Source organism: Apis florea, unplaced genomic scaffold, assembly GCF_048593485.1.
Source record: "Apis florea isolate Af1SG1 unplaced genomic scaffold, ASM4859348v1 contig_3493_pilon, whole genome shotgun sequence".
Taxonomy (NCBI): Eukaryota; Metazoa; Arthropoda; class Insecta; order Hymenoptera; family Apidae; genus Apis; species Apis florea.
The window spans coordinates 3028032-3045110 of NW_028256772.1; the positions used below are offsets into that span (position 1 = coordinate 3028032).

The 17079-nt window shown below is 24.8% G+C and overlaps 2 protein-coding genes across 5 annotated transcripts; one reads left to right on the top strand and one right to left on the bottom strand.

Annotated features, from left to right (window-relative positions):
- Window positions 1–1107: 1107 nt before the first annotated feature.
- LOC100872006 (ribosomal protein S6 kinase beta-1) lies at window positions 1108–4390 on the bottom strand. The gene is made up of 13 exons (XM_012486468.3): window positions 4159–4390; window positions 4043–4083; window positions 3667–3841; window positions 3525–3608; window positions 3326–3459; window positions 3130–3192; window positions 2934–3062; window positions 2713–2803; window positions 2509–2625; window positions 2271–2402; window positions 2095–2202; window positions 1804–1973; window positions 1108–1577 (listed from the first exon to the last, which is right to left on the bottom strand). Exons 1-13 carry the CDS (start codon window positions 4243–4245, stop codon window positions 1505–1507), a joined length of 1404 nt encoding a protein of 467 aa, XP_012341922.2. The 5' UTR covers window positions 4246–4390; the 3' UTR covers window positions 1108–1504.
- Window positions 4391–5036: 646 nt separating this feature from the next.
- Prp8 (pre-mRNA processing factor 8) lies at window positions 5037–17050 on the top strand. Of its 4 annotated transcripts, XM_086912618.1 has the most exons (31): window positions 5037–5170; window positions 5942–6189; window positions 6385–6553; window positions 6659–6823; window positions 7056–7264; window positions 7404–7425; window positions 7582–7920; window positions 8182–8287; window positions 8381–8909; window positions 8990–9216; window positions 9365–9691; window positions 9785–9991; window positions 10065–10355; window positions 10428–10808; window positions 10895–11133; window positions 11254–11400; window positions 11495–12059; window positions 12154–12480; window positions 12567–12736; window positions 12871–13018; window positions 13138–13427; window positions 13510–13701; window positions 14024–14218; window positions 14305–14476; window positions 14578–14865; window positions 14974–15167; window positions 15246–15627; window positions 15739–15942; window positions 16090–16214; window positions 16299–16453; window positions 16526–17050. In XM_086912618.1, the coding sequence occupies exons 2-31, from the start codon at window positions 5970–5972 to the stop codon at window positions 16678–16680; spliced, it is 7140 nt and encodes a 2379-aa protein (XP_086768744.1). In that variant the 5' UTR covers window positions 5037–5170; window positions 5942–5969; the 3' UTR covers window positions 16681–17050. The 4 variants fall into 4 exon arrangements, with proteins under 4 accessions (XP_086768744.1, XP_003693696.2, XP_086768746.1 ...); XM_003693648.3 differs by lacking the exon at window positions 7404–7425 and having other exon boundaries at window positions 7056–7271; XM_086912620.1 differs by lacking the exons at window positions 5037–5170; window positions 7404–7425.
- The last annotated feature ends 29 nt before the right edge of the window (window positions 17051–17079 follow it).

Genomic DNA, 17079 nt, shown 5'->3' on the forward strand with positions numbered 1-17079 from the left:
TTTTCAAAATATACTTTTAAAATTTTAATCTTAAAAACAAGATATTATAGCATGAATTCTAATTTTTTCTCATTATGAAATATTATTTGTGATTCACCGAGCCATATTTACATAAATATATTTATAATTCTTCTCTGATATTATATGACAAAGCTTAATACAATTTTATATACTATTGTTTCTTTTTTTTTTTATTTTTTCTTTTAAGCTTCTTCTTTTTTTCATAACTATTTTAATAATAGTATTTAATAATAGTATTATTTAAACAAATTAATTTTTTCTAATAGCAAAACAAAAAAAAACTTCAAATTTAATCCAATGTTCTATCTTAATCAGCATAATCTATATAAATTAAATATATTTGTCATTTGAGAAATTTGAATTACTTTGGAATGTATATTTATTTAAATATTTCTTTTGAATTTATTTAATTTATTGAACAATGTATGATTTATATATTTTTACGAGCAATTTATTTCAAAGAAACAATAGATTTTTTTTTCTCTTTATTTTTTTTTAGAATAAATCTCTTAATATATGTATGCTGAATGAATTTTTTAATTTCATCTTATATGCTAACAATAAACTTGTATATGTATATAGAAGGTGTTATATTAATATATTCGTGGAATATCTTTGAAAAATAAATTTTAGAAACAAAAACAAACACAAAAATAGATATACAAAAATATTGGCTTATTTATTAAGTTATATATATTAAGTTATATATTATATATATAATTTAAGTTTGCATTAGATGAAGTGAGACAGGAAAAGAGCAATACTTCTCACAATTGTTTTACTCTACATTTTGCTATGTTTAACACAAATTTAAATTATTTATATAATAATTATATTTATATATAATTAATCAATAACATTATAATAATTTATAATAATTAATTCAACTGTTTATGATAAATAAGTTTTAACTGAAATTTTATTATTATTATTATCAATTTTTGTATTTGTTTTGGTTAAAATTGATCCTCAAAAGATATTCTACAATACTAACATCCTATATACACACATACGTATATATACGTAAATATATATATATATATTTAAATTATTCGATGAGATATGTCATCAAAAATACTTTTCAGATTTTTAATGATATAGAATTTTTTTTAAAGAAATTGTACTTATTATCGAAATTTGCACATATTTACACAACAAAAGCGCATATAATATTACTTTTTTACATTGCAAACAATTATCAGTCATATTAGAGCAATTACTACATACGATTTGTAGAGTAGCACCGCTGCTCTATAAGCGTAACTTCTTTTAAAGTTTAGAATTGTTTATGTCTAAATTCAAATTGCATTAAATTCGATAATTAAATAGTTAAACTATTTTCGTCGGAACGAAGAACAAATATTATGAGATATAATTTTACAAATTTTCTGCTGAATCTAAAATGAAAGATCCAACATTTTCTTCTATCTCATTATAAATGATTTTATTATTAATTCGATTATTTAAATTTATTATGCTATACTTAGAAATTAAAAAGCGGACCTATATCCGCCATTTCGGTATCTTCCATATTATTTGAGCCTACAACATGATGCCTAGAAATTAAAAAATAATTTTTCAAGTATAGAAGCACATATTTTAGATAATTAATAATTATGATTGAATTTACATATAAAATATTTATATCATAAAATGTAAAATATAAATATAAGTATATAAATATTTATATAAATACAAATAATATAAAATATAAATATTATAAAATATTTATGCTTTTCAAAGTATATAAGTAAATAAATGAAATATTAAGTTTAAAAATACCTATGTTGATGAAAATGAGATGTTGTACGAATATGACCATCAGGTGATCTTGATGACAAACTGTGAAGACTTCCTGTACTTAAGAAACCTTTGCGTGGGCTTCTAGCGTTTACGATTCTTGGTTGTGCACACATTTCCTCCAAAACACTAGGTGCTACATATGTAAAACCCTGTAAACAGTTTATTATATTATTTTAATATTAAATTAAATAATAATCATTACATTAATTTTAATAATTTTATTTTAAAAATTAATTCGAATATATTTTTTCTATCTATTTTGCAACTTACTTGAAAAATCATATTAGCAGATTCACTTAAAGTACTTTCAACTGGTGAATCAACTGGTACAGTTGCTGTGAATTGTTCATCAAATTGTGATGTGTCATCTGCACTTTTCTACAAATATTAAAAAATGTATTATGTATTTAATATTGCAATATGTTATTTAAATCAATGATACTTACTAATGATGGTTTAAAAGGAGGTTCTAACTTTCGCGATATTACATCTTGCCAATTAATATGTTCAAAAAAATTATGATTCATAATTTGTTCAGCATCTTCAGGCCCGGATCCCAATCTTTGTGATACTTGTCTCTATAATTAATATGTAAAACACACATATAGTATTATCAAATATAAATATACAATTATACAATAACTAAACAAAATTATTATTTTATAAAAAGAAGTGAAAAGATACTTTTAATAATTTTCGTATTAAATCTCTTGCATCTGGTGTTAAATATAACGGAAGATTTAACTTTCCGCGTAAAATCTTCTCGATTGTTTTTCTTCTATCATCTCCTGTAAATGGTGGCTGTAGGAATAATATATATATGTATAATCATATTATTTGATTCAATTTTATATTTTAAAAATATTTTGCAATATTTATTTTACATACCATTCCGGTAAGCATATCAAACATTAAAGCACCTAAACTCCACCAATCAACTGCTTTTCCATGTCCACTTCTTGTTAGAATTTCTGGTGCCCTAAATATATGATAATGATAGTTATAATGTATATATTTTTAGTCAAATTATTGAAATTCATAATTTATTTTTAGTTAATTTAACAATAAGATTTTTATTAATACAATAAAAATATTTTATATATACTTACATATACTCTATGGTTCCACAAAATGTATGTGTTACTGTACCTTCTTCTATATGTTCTTTACAAAGACCAAAATCTGTTAATTTAACATGACCTTCGCCATCTAATAAAATATTTTCTGGTTTTAAATCCCTATAAAGATAATCAATCAAGTTATATGCTACTATAAATTATAAATAATATTAATGATTAAAAATACCTGTATATAATACCCTGATTATGAAGATGTTGCAACGCAAGTATAATCTCAGATAAATAAAAACTATAAATATAAAATATAAAGATATAATACTTTTGTTATACTTAAATTATTAATATATATAAAATTTATATAAAATATAAATAAATTATCATTTATCATCATTTAAATTAAAAATAAAGTAAAATTAATTTACCAAGCAGTATCTTCTAAGAAAATGCCTTCTCTATCTAAATATGTGAAGAGTTCTCCTCCACATAGATATTCCAAAATTAAATATAATTTACCACCAGTTTGAAATGCATACATTAAATTTACAATAAATGGATGCTAAAAAAAAAAGATAAATAAGTATTTTATAAATAAATATTTTATAAATATTGGAATTTATTTACTTTTACTGCTTCTAAAATATTTCTTTCTGCTTTTGTATGAGCTGTGTCCTTTTGATTTCGTATGATGGATGCTTTTCGTAATACCTATGCAAATAAAAAACTATAAAGCTTTTTATATATACATAAAAACAGAAATATTTACCTTCATTGCAAAAATACTGCCTTTATCTTTTCCAGTTACTTTTTTTACTTGAAAAACTTTTCCATATCCACCTTCCCCAAGGATTTTACATAATTCAAAATCTTGCGGACCAGTTTTCTCTTGTCCTGCATTGACATTTTGTTCTGATAACTGTACTCTTTCTAAATTATCAGATCTATGAGAAAAAACATTTTTCAGTTTTCTTTTAAAAGAAAAATAAAAAAACAGCAATCAAACATATATATATATATATAAATATTCTTATGATTATTATTATAATATATATATATATATATATACACATTATAATATAATAATATATTTTTAACAATATTCAATAGGCAATTATGTATTTTGAAAAATCTATTTTACTTACTCTAATATTGTATTTATAGTTGTAGTATGATTATATTCTTCCTAAAAAAAAAAATGAAACATATTATAAACCTGTTATAATAACTTAAAATTAATAAAATTTAACAAAGCACGAACTTCTCTATTTTCAACGATATCATCATCCGACTCGTCTTGATTTATAGAGTCTCCGTCATGTAATTCTATGTCAAATACTCCAGCCATTCTTCTTATAACGTAATCACATTTAAAAGTTTTTTTCGTCAATAACTTTAATTGATCTTAATCTGTTCGAATAACATAGATATCTACGTATGTGCGTAAATGCGGTAGTATATTATACTTCCCTTTATTTGCGTGTTCCACACTGATTTTGTGATAGATTAAATTACCTATAAACGTGAATTACAAAATCTATATAAAAGTATGTGTAATATTACGAAGATTATTTACTATTTTGTTCTTTTTTTCACTTTCCTATTTTATGACAAAATAATTAAAAAGAAATATTAGAAATTTTGAAAAAGAAACGATTCAAGTACTCGAGACACAAACCATGTTCCAACGTGAATGCCAACTCTAATCTAGCATAAAATATATAATAAGTATATAGAAACATTTAAAAGTTTTATTCTATTTGAAAATAGAAACAAGAAATACATATTTTTCGTTAATTTGATGAATGTGAAATAAGTTGACTCTACTTTGTATAGAGTAGACATATAGTTTTCTGTTCTTAATGATGTATTATAATATATATAATAATTATAATATAATCTTTATAAATTAATCTTCAATCCAATTTAAAATTCTAAAATTATTAAGATCAAATTAAAAAAGAGAATTATTAAGATCAAATAAAAAATTTATATTTAATTTAAAATAAATTTGTAAGATAAATTGTTTATTTTTTAAATATATTACAATTATTAATGTTTTTATATATTTTAGAATGTATAAAAAATGAAAAAGATTATGATTACGCCATCTATGATATGATCAAAATCAGAAAATGCAAAAACATTGAATTGGACGTTAGATTATGGTTAGGTTACAGAGAGGAACATCTAAATACTTACATAATTTAGAGCAACAATAGCGTCACTTTTACACATATACTCGACATGCTTGATATCATATAAAAAATAACGTAAGTTTACAATTTATAAATATTTCAAGTAAAATTTTGTTAAATTTTATGTAATTATATCAAATAGTAGAAAAAAAAATAATTAAAATTTTAATCATTTAATATTTTATATAATATAACGATATCTATTTATGATATATATTGAATTGATTATAATCAATCATTGTATGTATTTGCTATTTATTCGTATTAAATGACTGAAATATTTCACATTTTTCTCAATTATTTAAACTTATTATTAATTTTAAACTAATTAATAATTAATTAACAATAATTAAATTAAAATGATAAAGACATACTTGTCTCAGTGAAAATGTAAAATTTTATAAAATATATTATTTAATTGATGTAAGATTTTAATGAAACTATCTACAATTATAAAAGTGTCTATAAATATAATATAAATTCATATAGTTATACTTTAAAATATTTCTTTTAATATATCCGTCAATAGAAACATTCATTTAAATAACAATTTATAGTTTATAGGTTATGATACATTATTGAAATATACATTTAATAATATGTTTACTTAATGTTTATTCAAGTAATATATTTTTATATAAATATATAATTATTAAATTAAAGTAAAAAAGATAATCAAAGTTTAAATTTAATTAATTGATGAATATTTTTTTTATCAAATTCATAATTATATATATATTTAGATAATATTTCATCATTTTAATATATGCATAATATTTTATATTAAATTTAAATAAAAATTACAAATATTAAAATATCATATCATATATAATGTTTTTATTGTAGTTTTGTTCTACTTATTCAATTTGAAAAAATGTCAATTCCACCATATTTATTGGGTCCTAATCCTTGGGCCACTATGATGGCTCAACAACAAGCTCATGCTCAATTAGCTGCAGCTCAAGCTCATGCTCAAGCTGCTGCACATGCACAAGCTGCACATCATGCTCATATGCAAGCAATAGCAGGACCACCATTACCACAAATGCCTAAACAACCAGAAGTTTTGTCAGAAGATAAACTTCAAGAAAAAGGTATTTAAAAAATTAATAAACTTTCGACAGAAAGATTAAATATATTCTAAATTAATATGATGATTGTGTAATAAAATTTGAAATTGTTATTAATTTAAAGATTTATATTATATATATTAATAATATATATTAATATATATATAAAAGTTATTATTATTTATGTTAATATTATTTGAAATATTTGTATAATTTTAGCTCAAAAATGGCAACAGCTTCAGTCAAAAAGATTTGCCGAAAAAAGAAAGTTTGGTTTTGTGGATGCTCAAAAAGAAGATATGCCTCCTGAACATATAAGAAAAATTATTAGAGATCATGGAGACATGAGTAGTCGCAAATATAGACATGATAAACGAGTTTATTTGGGGTTAGTAAATATATATATTAAAAATTAAATATTTTTCATTTGTTTATTAATGTTTTTATAAAAATAATAAAAAAAAGATAAAGTGATTCCTTGATTTTATTTTAGAGCATTAAAATATATGCCTCATGCAGTTATGAAACTTCTAGAAAATATGCCAATGCCTTGGGAACAAATTCGAGATGTAAAGGTTCTTTATCATATTACAGGTGCAATTACATTTGTAAATGAAATTCCTTGGGTTATAGAACCTGTATATATTGCACAATGGGGGTAAGTTATAAAAGAATATTTTATTTATTTCATTATTTAATAATTTTTTATAACATTATAAATAAATATATTCATAAATATATTATTTTGAAATTGTAGTATATCCAAAAAAGAATTATAATATGATTTTAAAAATACTTTGTATATAATATATAATATATATATAATATATATTATCTGTATTATGTACAATATGTATTTCATTTATTTATTTTTTTTTATTATTATATAGTACAATGTGGATTATGATGCGAAGAGAGAAACGGGATCGTAGACATTTCAAAAGAATGAGATTTCCACCATTTGATGATGAAGAACCTCCATTGGATTATGCGGATAATGTTTTGGATGTAGAACCATTGGAAGCTATTCAAATTGAATTAGATTCAGAAGAAGATGAATCTGTTGCATCATGGTTTTATGAACATAAACCACTTGTTGGTACAAAGTAAATGAATTTTAAGAATTTTAAGAATTAAGAATATATTTTATTTCATTTATTTATGTTAAAATCATTTAAAATCATAAAATTTGAAAATATATATATTTTATATATTTTATATTATGATGAATTGCGTAGGGGTCCTGAAATCAACTAATATGTGAGTTGATAGTTATAGTAATTCGACAGTCTTATTCGAGATGAGTACTACGAGTTACTATTAGCTAGATAAAACGCTATACTGAATTGATAATTTATATTTTATAATATTAATATTATTTATCAAAATTACACTTAATTATTAATGATATTACAGACATGTAAATGGATCTACTTATCGAAGATGGAATTTGACTTTACCACAGATGGCGACTTTATATCGTTTGGCTAATCAATTATTAACAGATTTAGTTGATCAAAATTTCTTTTATCTTTTTGATCCAAAATCATTTTTTACTGCAAAAGCATTAAATATGGCTATACCGGGTGGTCCAAAATTTGAACCATTAGTGAAGGATTCAAATGCAGCCGATGAAGATTGGAATGAATTTAACGATATCAATAAAATTATTATTAGACAGCCTATAAGAACAGAATATCGTATTGCATTTCCTTACTTATATAATAATATGCCACATTTTGTGCATTTATCTTGGTGAGTAATATAAAATTGTTCAATAAAATAAATATTTCCACACAAGTTTTAAGATTCATTTATTCTTAGTGTATTAAAGTCTTACTAGCAGTGTGGTAAAGTAATACAGGGTGATTATTATTCGTATCCTTTGTACAGTGTAAAAGGCAACTGCTGAAATCACCTACAGTATTTGATGAATATTTATGTATAATTTTTTTATATAATTTAAAACGAAATTAATGGAATTACAATAATGAAATATTTAAATTATGTTTACAGGTATCATGCTCCAAATGTTGTGTATATAAAAACTGAAGATCCTGATTTACCTGCGTTTTATTTTGATCCTTTGATTAATCCTATTTCTCATAGAAATTCGCTAAAGGTATGAATTTAAATATATGACTTAGATTTAATTAGAATAATTGATATAAGCTATTATATTTTTAAAATGTACAAATTTTATATATTTTTTTAGACAGTAGAACCACAAATTGAAGATGATGAAGATTTTGTCCTTCCTGAAGAAGTACAACCTTTTCTTCAAGAAACGCCGCTATATACTGATAATACAGCGAATGGAATAGCTTTATTATGGGCACCAAGACCATTTAATACTCGTTCCGGCAGAACAAGACGAGCAATTGATATTCCTTTAGTGAAATCTTGGTATAGAGAACATTGTCCACCAGGACAGCCCGTTAAAGTTCGAGTTAGTTATCAAAAACTATTGAAATATTTTGTGTTAAATGCATTAAAACACAGACATCCTAAACCACAAAAGAAACGTTACTTATTTCGATCTTTCAAGTCAACTAAATTTTTTCAAACTACTACAATAGATTGGGTTGAAGCTGGTCTACAAGTCTGTAGACAGGGATATAATATGTTGAATTTACTCATTCATAGAAAAAATTTAAATTATCTTCATTTGGATTATAATTTTAACTTGAAACCAGTTAAAACTCTCACGACGAAGGAAAGAAAGAAATCTAGATTTGGAAATGGTAAATGCTGAAAAAAATATGTATTATATTCATTTTATTAGTAATGATATAAAATTATTAGAAAAAATTTATTTTTTCAGCTTTTCATTTATGTCGTGAGATTCTACGTTTAACGAAATTGATCATAGATTCTCATGTACAATATCGTTTGAATAATGTTGATGCATTTCAACTTGCCGATGGATTGCAATATATTTTTGCGCATGTTGGTCAACTAACTGGAATGTATCGATATAAATATAAGTTAATGCGACAAATTAGGATGTGTAAAGATTTAAAACATTTAATTTATTATCGTTTTAACACGGTAAGAATATACGGTTGTTACTAATGTTATTTAATATCTTATTATTATTATCATTATATTATTATCATCATATGTTATTAATATCATTTAAATATAATAAATTATTAATTATTTTTATAATGAATATAATAATATATATAATGGATAGGGTCCTGTTGGAAAAGGTCCTGGTTGTGGATTTTGGGCACCAGGCTGGAGAGTATGGCTTTTTTTTATGAGAGGAATTACGCCATTATTAGAAAGATGGTTAGGAAATTTATTATCAAGGCAATTCGAAGGTCGTCATTCAAAGGGAGTTGCAAAAACTGTAACAAAACAAAGAGTAGAATCGCATTTCGATCTTGAATTAAGAGCATCAGTAATGCATGATATTGTAGATATGATGCCAGAAGGAATTAAACAGAATAAAGCTCGTACAATACTTCAACATCTTAGTGAAGCATGGAGATGTTGGAAGGCTAATATTCCGTGGAAGGTTTGTTTATCATAATTGAATTTTTAATTTTTTTATTTATTGATAATATAAACTTTCCGTTTGTATTAGTTTTTTGACCAGCACTTTCTCTAGGTTCCTGGATTACCAATACCGATCGAAAATATGATTCTTCGTTATGTTAAAATGAAAGCAGATTGGTGGACCAATACTGCACATTATAATCGAGAACGTATTAGACGTGGAGCGACTGTAGATAAAACTGTGTGCAAAAAGAATTTGGGTCGTCTTACGCGACTCTATCTTAAAGCCGAACAAGAACGACAACATAATTATTTGAAGGTATAATAAAAATAAATTAAAAATAAATAATCTTATCATTAGCTTATAAACTTTTGGTTTTTTTTGTATACAGGATGGTCCTTATATTTCTCCTGAAGAAGCAGTAGCTATATATACTACTACTGTACATTGGTTAGAATCAAGAAGATTTGCTCCTATACCTTTTCCACCATTGTCTTATAAACATGATACCAAACTTTTAATATTAGCTTTGGAACGCTTAAAAGAAGCATATAGTGTTAAGTCAAGATTGAATCAAAGTCAACGTGAAGAACTTGGTTTAATAGAACAAGCATATGATAATCCACACGAAGCGTTATCTAGAATCAAACGTCATCTTTTAACACAAAGAGCATTCAAAGAGGTATTAATTATTTTTCTTCTACAATTTATACACTATTTATTTTTATGATATTTTCATGTATTTTTTTTATAGGTGGGAATTGAATTTATGGATCTTTATAGTCATCTGATTCCTGTATACGATGTCGAGCCTCTTGAAAAAATTACAGATGCTTATTTAGATCAATATTTATGGTATGAAGCAGATAAACGAAGATTATTTCCACCATGGGTTAAACCTTCAGATACAGAACCACCCCCTTTATTGGTATATAAATGGTGTCAGGGTATCAATAATTTACAAGATGTTTGGGATGTTAGTGAAGGGGAATGTAACGTATTATTGGAATCAAAATTTGAAAAATTATACGAAAAAATCGATTTGACATTATTAAATAGGCTTCTTCGATTGATTGTTGATCATAATATAGCTGATTATATGACTGCAAAGAATAATGTTGTTATAAATTATAAGGTATGTTGTTTATTTTGTTAATTTGCATGTATCAATTGTTTTGTATTAAATAAATAATGAAAAATATAAGATATATGATTATTTAGGACATGAATCATACAAACAGTTATGGAATAATTAGAGGTCTACAATTTGCATCATTTATAGCACAATATTATGGTCTAGTATTAGATTTACTGGTTCTTGGATTGCAAAGAGCCAGCGAAATGGCTGGCCCTCCTCAAATGCCAAATGATTTTTTGACTTTCCAAGATGTAGCATCAGAAACAGCACATCCTATTAGATTATATTGCAGATATGTTGATAGAATACATTTATTTTTAAGGTAAAATTAAAAATTTATAATCTATTTAAAAGATTATATTATTTATATACATACATTTTGCATTTTAATTAAATTATTGAGTTATAAATTGATATTTAATTTTATATTTTATATTAATAGATTTTCTGCTGATGAAGCGAGAGATCTAATTCAAAGATATTTGACAGAACATCCAGATCCTAATAATGAAAATATTGTTGGTTATAATAATAAAAAATGTTGGCCTCGAGATGCACGAATGCGTCTTATGAAACATGATGTTAATTTGTAAGTAAATAATAGTTATAGTAATAATCGTTGATTCTTTATTATTATTATTTTTATTGAAAACTTTAAAATTTTCTTTTTTTTTTTTTCGCAGAGGTCGTGCTGTATTTTGGGATATTAAAAATCGGTTACCTCGCTCTACAACTACGATACAATGGGAAAATAGTTTTGTTAGTGTATATAGTAAAGACAATCCCAATTTGCTATTTAACATGAGTGGATTCGAATGCAGAATTTTGCCAAAATGTAGAACTACTCATGAAGAATTTACACATAGAGATGGTGTGTGGAATTTACAGAATGAAATTACGAAAGAAAGAACTGCTCAGTGTTTCTTGAGAGTCGATGATGAAAGTCTACAACGATTTCATAATAGAGTTAGACAAATTCTTATGGCTTCTGGATCTACAACTTTCACGAAAATTGTTAACAAATGGAATACAGCTTTAATTGGACTCATGACTTATTTCCGTGAAGCTGTAGTGAATACACAAGAACTCTTAGATTTGTTAGTAAAATGCGAAAATAAAATTCAAACACGTATTAAAATTGGTCTTAATTCAAAAATGCCTTCGCGATTTCCACCAGTAGTATTTTACACACCAAAAGAATTAGGTGGACTTGGAATGCTTTCGATGGGACATGTTCTTATACCTCAGGTAGGCTAAAAACTATTTTCAGAAATATTTATATAACAATTGTCTCAATATTTAAAAAAAATATATATAAATATAATTGCAAAAAATGTTACAGTCAGATTTAAGATGGTCAAAACAAACTGATGTTGGTATTACTCATTTTCGTTCGGGTATGAGTCACGATGAAGATCAGTTAATTCCAAACTTATATCGATATATTCAACCTTGGGAATCGGAGTTCATAGATTCTCAACGAGTATGGGCGGAGTATGCATTAAAACGACAAGAAGCTAATGCGCAAAATCGTAGGCTTACTTTGGAAGATCTTGAAGATAGTTGGGATCGTGGTATTCCTAGAATAAATACTTTATTCCAGAAAGATAGACATACCCTTGCTTATGATAAAGGTTGGAGAATACGTACAGAATTTAAACAGTATCAGGTATTATCTTATTGCATTTTATTATTGAATCTATTTTCGTTTATGTTTTATATAAGAAGTATTATTTTTTGTTTATATGATTTTAGGTATTAAAACAAAATCCATTTTGGTGGACTCATCAACGTCATGATGGTAAATTGTGGAATTTAAATAATTATCGAACAGATATGATACAAGCCCTTGGTGGTGTAGAAGGTATTTTAGAACATACTCTTTTCAAAGGAACATACTTTCCAACCTGGGAGGGTCTTTTCTGGTAATTTTTTTCTAATTCTATTTTTAAAATTTTTTTAGATTTTTTAGATTTTTATTCATAAATTTAAATTTATAAAAATTTAATTAATGTAAGAATCAAAATGCTGATCTATCGCTTATTATTTTTTTACACAGGGAGAAAGCATCTGGATTTGAAGAATCTATGAAATATAAGAAATTAACTAACGCTCAAAGATCTGGTTTGAATCAAATTCCAAATCGTCGATTTACTCTATGGTGGTCACCAACTATTAATAGAGCAAACGTTTACGTTGGTTTTCAGGTAATATTTATATACTAATTTATTATAATAAGAAATATATATTTTTGATTATTCTCAATGATTTCTTGAAATTTTTATTTATTATATATAAATTTTATTTATTGTTTGTTTTTTATTAGGTTCAATTGGATTTAACAGGAATATTTATGCATGGTAAAATTCCAACATTGAAGATTTCATTAATTCAAATATTTCGTGCACATTTGTGGCAAAAAGTACACGAATCGATCGTGATGGATCTTTGTCAAGTTTTTGATCAAGAATTAGATGCTTTAGAAATTGAGACTGTTCAAAAAGAGACCATTCATCCTAGAAAATCATACAAAATGAATTCTTCTTGTGCTGATATTTTGCTTTTCTCTGCATATAAATGGAATGTATCTAGACCATCATTACTTGCCGATTCAAAGTAAGTAATCATTTTTTTTTATTTTCATTTATATATTTATAAAAAATATATTTTGTTATTAATGATTTATTTTTTTGAACAGAGATCTTATGGATAATACAACTACACAAAAATATTGGATAGATGTGCAACTTAGATGGGGAGATTATGATTCTCATGATATCGAACGATATGCTAGAGCTAAATTCTTAGATTATACAACAGATAATATGTCTATTTATCCGTCGCCAACAGGATTATTAATAGCTATAGATTTAGCTTATAATTTACATAGGTATATATTTTAATATTTAAATATTTTTATTTATTAATTGCAATTTTAAAATTATATTGGAATTCAAAACTTAATTATCAAAATGTAATTCTTGCTATGTTCGATTATATCAAATATTTATTTTTTCTGATTTAAAAATAAAAATGAAATTTTCTTTATCTCAATCTATTGAATATCAAATAAGATATATATTTAAATGTATCAAATCAAAAAGGCAAAAGACAATTTTTTTGATTGCTATATATAAAAATGATCTTTAGCAAATAATATTCATATATGTAAAAATATTTCATGATTTATTTATTTGCATTTTTGTTTATAGCGCTTATGGTAACTGGTTCCCAGGGTGTAAACCTCTTATACAACAAGCAATGGCAAAAATAATGAAAGCTAATCCTGCTTTATATGTATTACGAGAACGCATTCGAAAGGCATTACAACTTTATTCATCAGAACCTACAGAACCATATCTATCTTCACAAAATTATGGAGAACTTTTTTCGAATCAAATTATTTGGTATTTTTTTTTCTTACATTTATTTTTATTCGTATGATGAATATATAATTGTTATATCAAACACTTTTTTTTATTTGATTTATTAGGTTTGTCGATGATACTAACGTATATCGTGTTACAATTCATAAAACATTTGAGGGTAATTTAACTACAAAACCTATAAATGGAGCAATCTTTATTTTCAATCCTCGGACTGGTCAATTATTTTTAAAGATTATTCATACATCCGTTTGGGCTGGTCAAAAACGTTTAGGTCAGGTATGTAACATGCATTTAATACATTCGTTACAATTATGAAAAAGTAAATAATGAATATGATTGAAAGTTTTTATTCTATAATTAACATTATATTATTATAGTTGGCAAAATGGAAAACTGCTGAAGAAGTAGCTGCTCTTATTCGATCTTTACCAGTTGAAGAACAGCCGAAGCAAATTATAGTAACAAGAAAAGGAATGTTGGATCCTTTAGAAGTACATTTACTAGATTTTCCTAATATTGTTATCAAGGGATCAGAACTCCAATTACCATTCCAAGCTTGTTTAAAAGTTGAAAAATTCGGTGATTTGATATTAAAAGCAACAGAACCTCAAATGGTATTATTCAATTTATATGATGATTGGTTGAAAACAATTTCATCGTATACGGTAATAATTGATAATTTTTTTTATTAATTTCCTTTTTTTAATATTATTTATATATATAATTTATATATTTTTTTAAATATATTTATTTGTTTTTATCTTTTTTTATAGGCATTCTCACGTTTAATTCTAATTCTTCGTGCATTACATGTCAATACTGAAAGAACAAAAGTTGTTTTAAAACCTGACAAAACAACTATAACAGAACCACATCATATATGGCCTTCTTTAACAGATGATGAATGGATTAAAGTCGAAGTACAATTAAAAGATCTTATTTTGGCTGACTATGGTAAAAAAAATAAGTATGTATTTTTTAATATTTTATTTGTATGTATAAAAATATAAATATCCACCTAATATAAAATTATTATTATTCTTAGTGTGAATGTTGCATCATTGACTCAATCAGAAATTCGAGATATCATCTTGGGTATGGAAATTAGTGCACCCTCTGCACAACGTCAACAAATTGCTGAAATAGAAAAGCAAACAAAAGAACAATCGCAGCTTACAGCAACGACTACAAGAACAGTAAACAAACATGGAGACGAAATTATCACGGCGACAACTTCCAATTATGAAACACAAACATTTAGTTCGAAAACTGAATGGCGAGTAAGAGCAATTTCTGCTACCAATTTGCATCTTCGAACTAATCATATATATGTATCATCCGATGATATTAAGGAAACTGGTTATACATATATTTTGCCAAAGAATGTTCTTAAAAAATTCGTCACTATTTCAGATTTACGAGCACAGGTATGCCTTTTATATATTTGATTTTATAAAAATAAATTTATCTTTTTTCATTTTCACAAAAAGAAATTAAATATATTATTACTGTTGTTATTATTATTGTTATTTGTGTAGATAGCGGGATATTTATACGGAATTAGTCCACCAGATAATCCACAAGTTAAAGAAATACGATGTATAGTTATGGCTCCACAATGGGGTACTCATCAAACAGTTCATTTACCTAACACACTTCCAAATCATCAATATCTTAAGGAAATGGAGCCTCTCGGTTGGATTCATACTCAACCTAATGAGCTGCCACAATTATCACCGCAGGTTTATATTATCAGCATATATTGTTGAATACATTTATTAATATATTTATATTTTTATAATTATTATTTTTAGTAAATTTTTATAATTATTATTATAATTTATTGTATTTTATATTATGTTATTTTATATTAATTTATATTTGATTAGGATATATCTACTCACGCTCGAATAATGGCAGAAAATCCGATTTGGGATGGAGAAAAAACTATTGTTATTACTTGTAGTTTTACGCCAGGATCTTGTTCTCTTACGGCATACAAATTAACACCTAGGTTTGTATTTGATTTTTATTATTTATCGTCATTATTAAACATTTATTGTTTTCTTGTTATTATTAATTTTGTATTTATATGCAGCGGCTTTGAATGGGGAAAGCAAAATACCGATAAGGGAAATAATCCTAAAGGGTATTTACCGAGTCATTACGAAAAAGTACAAATGTTATTATCTGATCGTTTCCTCGGTTTCTTTATGGTCCCAAGTCAAGGATCTTGGAATTATAACTTTATGGGTAAGATTTGATTTTTGTTTTTTAGCTAAAATTGAAACAATATAATTATTATTTTTTTTCTTAACGTTACAGGTGTGAGACATGATCCAAACATGAAATATGAATTGCAACTGGCAAATCCGAAAGAATTTTATCACGAAATTCACAGACCTGCCCATTTTTTGAATTTTTCCAGTTTAGAGGATGGAGAAGGAGTTGGAGCTGATAGAGAAGATGTATTTGCATAAACAAATGATAAAAAAATGAATGAAATGAGAATAGAAACTCGATATTATCAATATCGTATTCATTCTCTCTATACAATGACATATATGTGTTTATATACAACTAAAATATAATTTTAAATAAATAATTAATAAATAATTAGTACATTGATGATAATTTGTAACAAAATTTTGGATCCCTAGTATATAATGTTTAATGAATAGATTTATTTTAATATTACTTCAAATTTTAATTACTTTGTATTTTAACATTGTTTTAGAATAAAATATATATATAATATGTGTTTAATTAGATGTATATGTAAGAAAACTGTACAAAAATTTTGCATATTTGATTTGATAAGATAAAGAATAATATACATTTTGATATAAATAACGTTTTTGTCATTTTCTTATTTTATA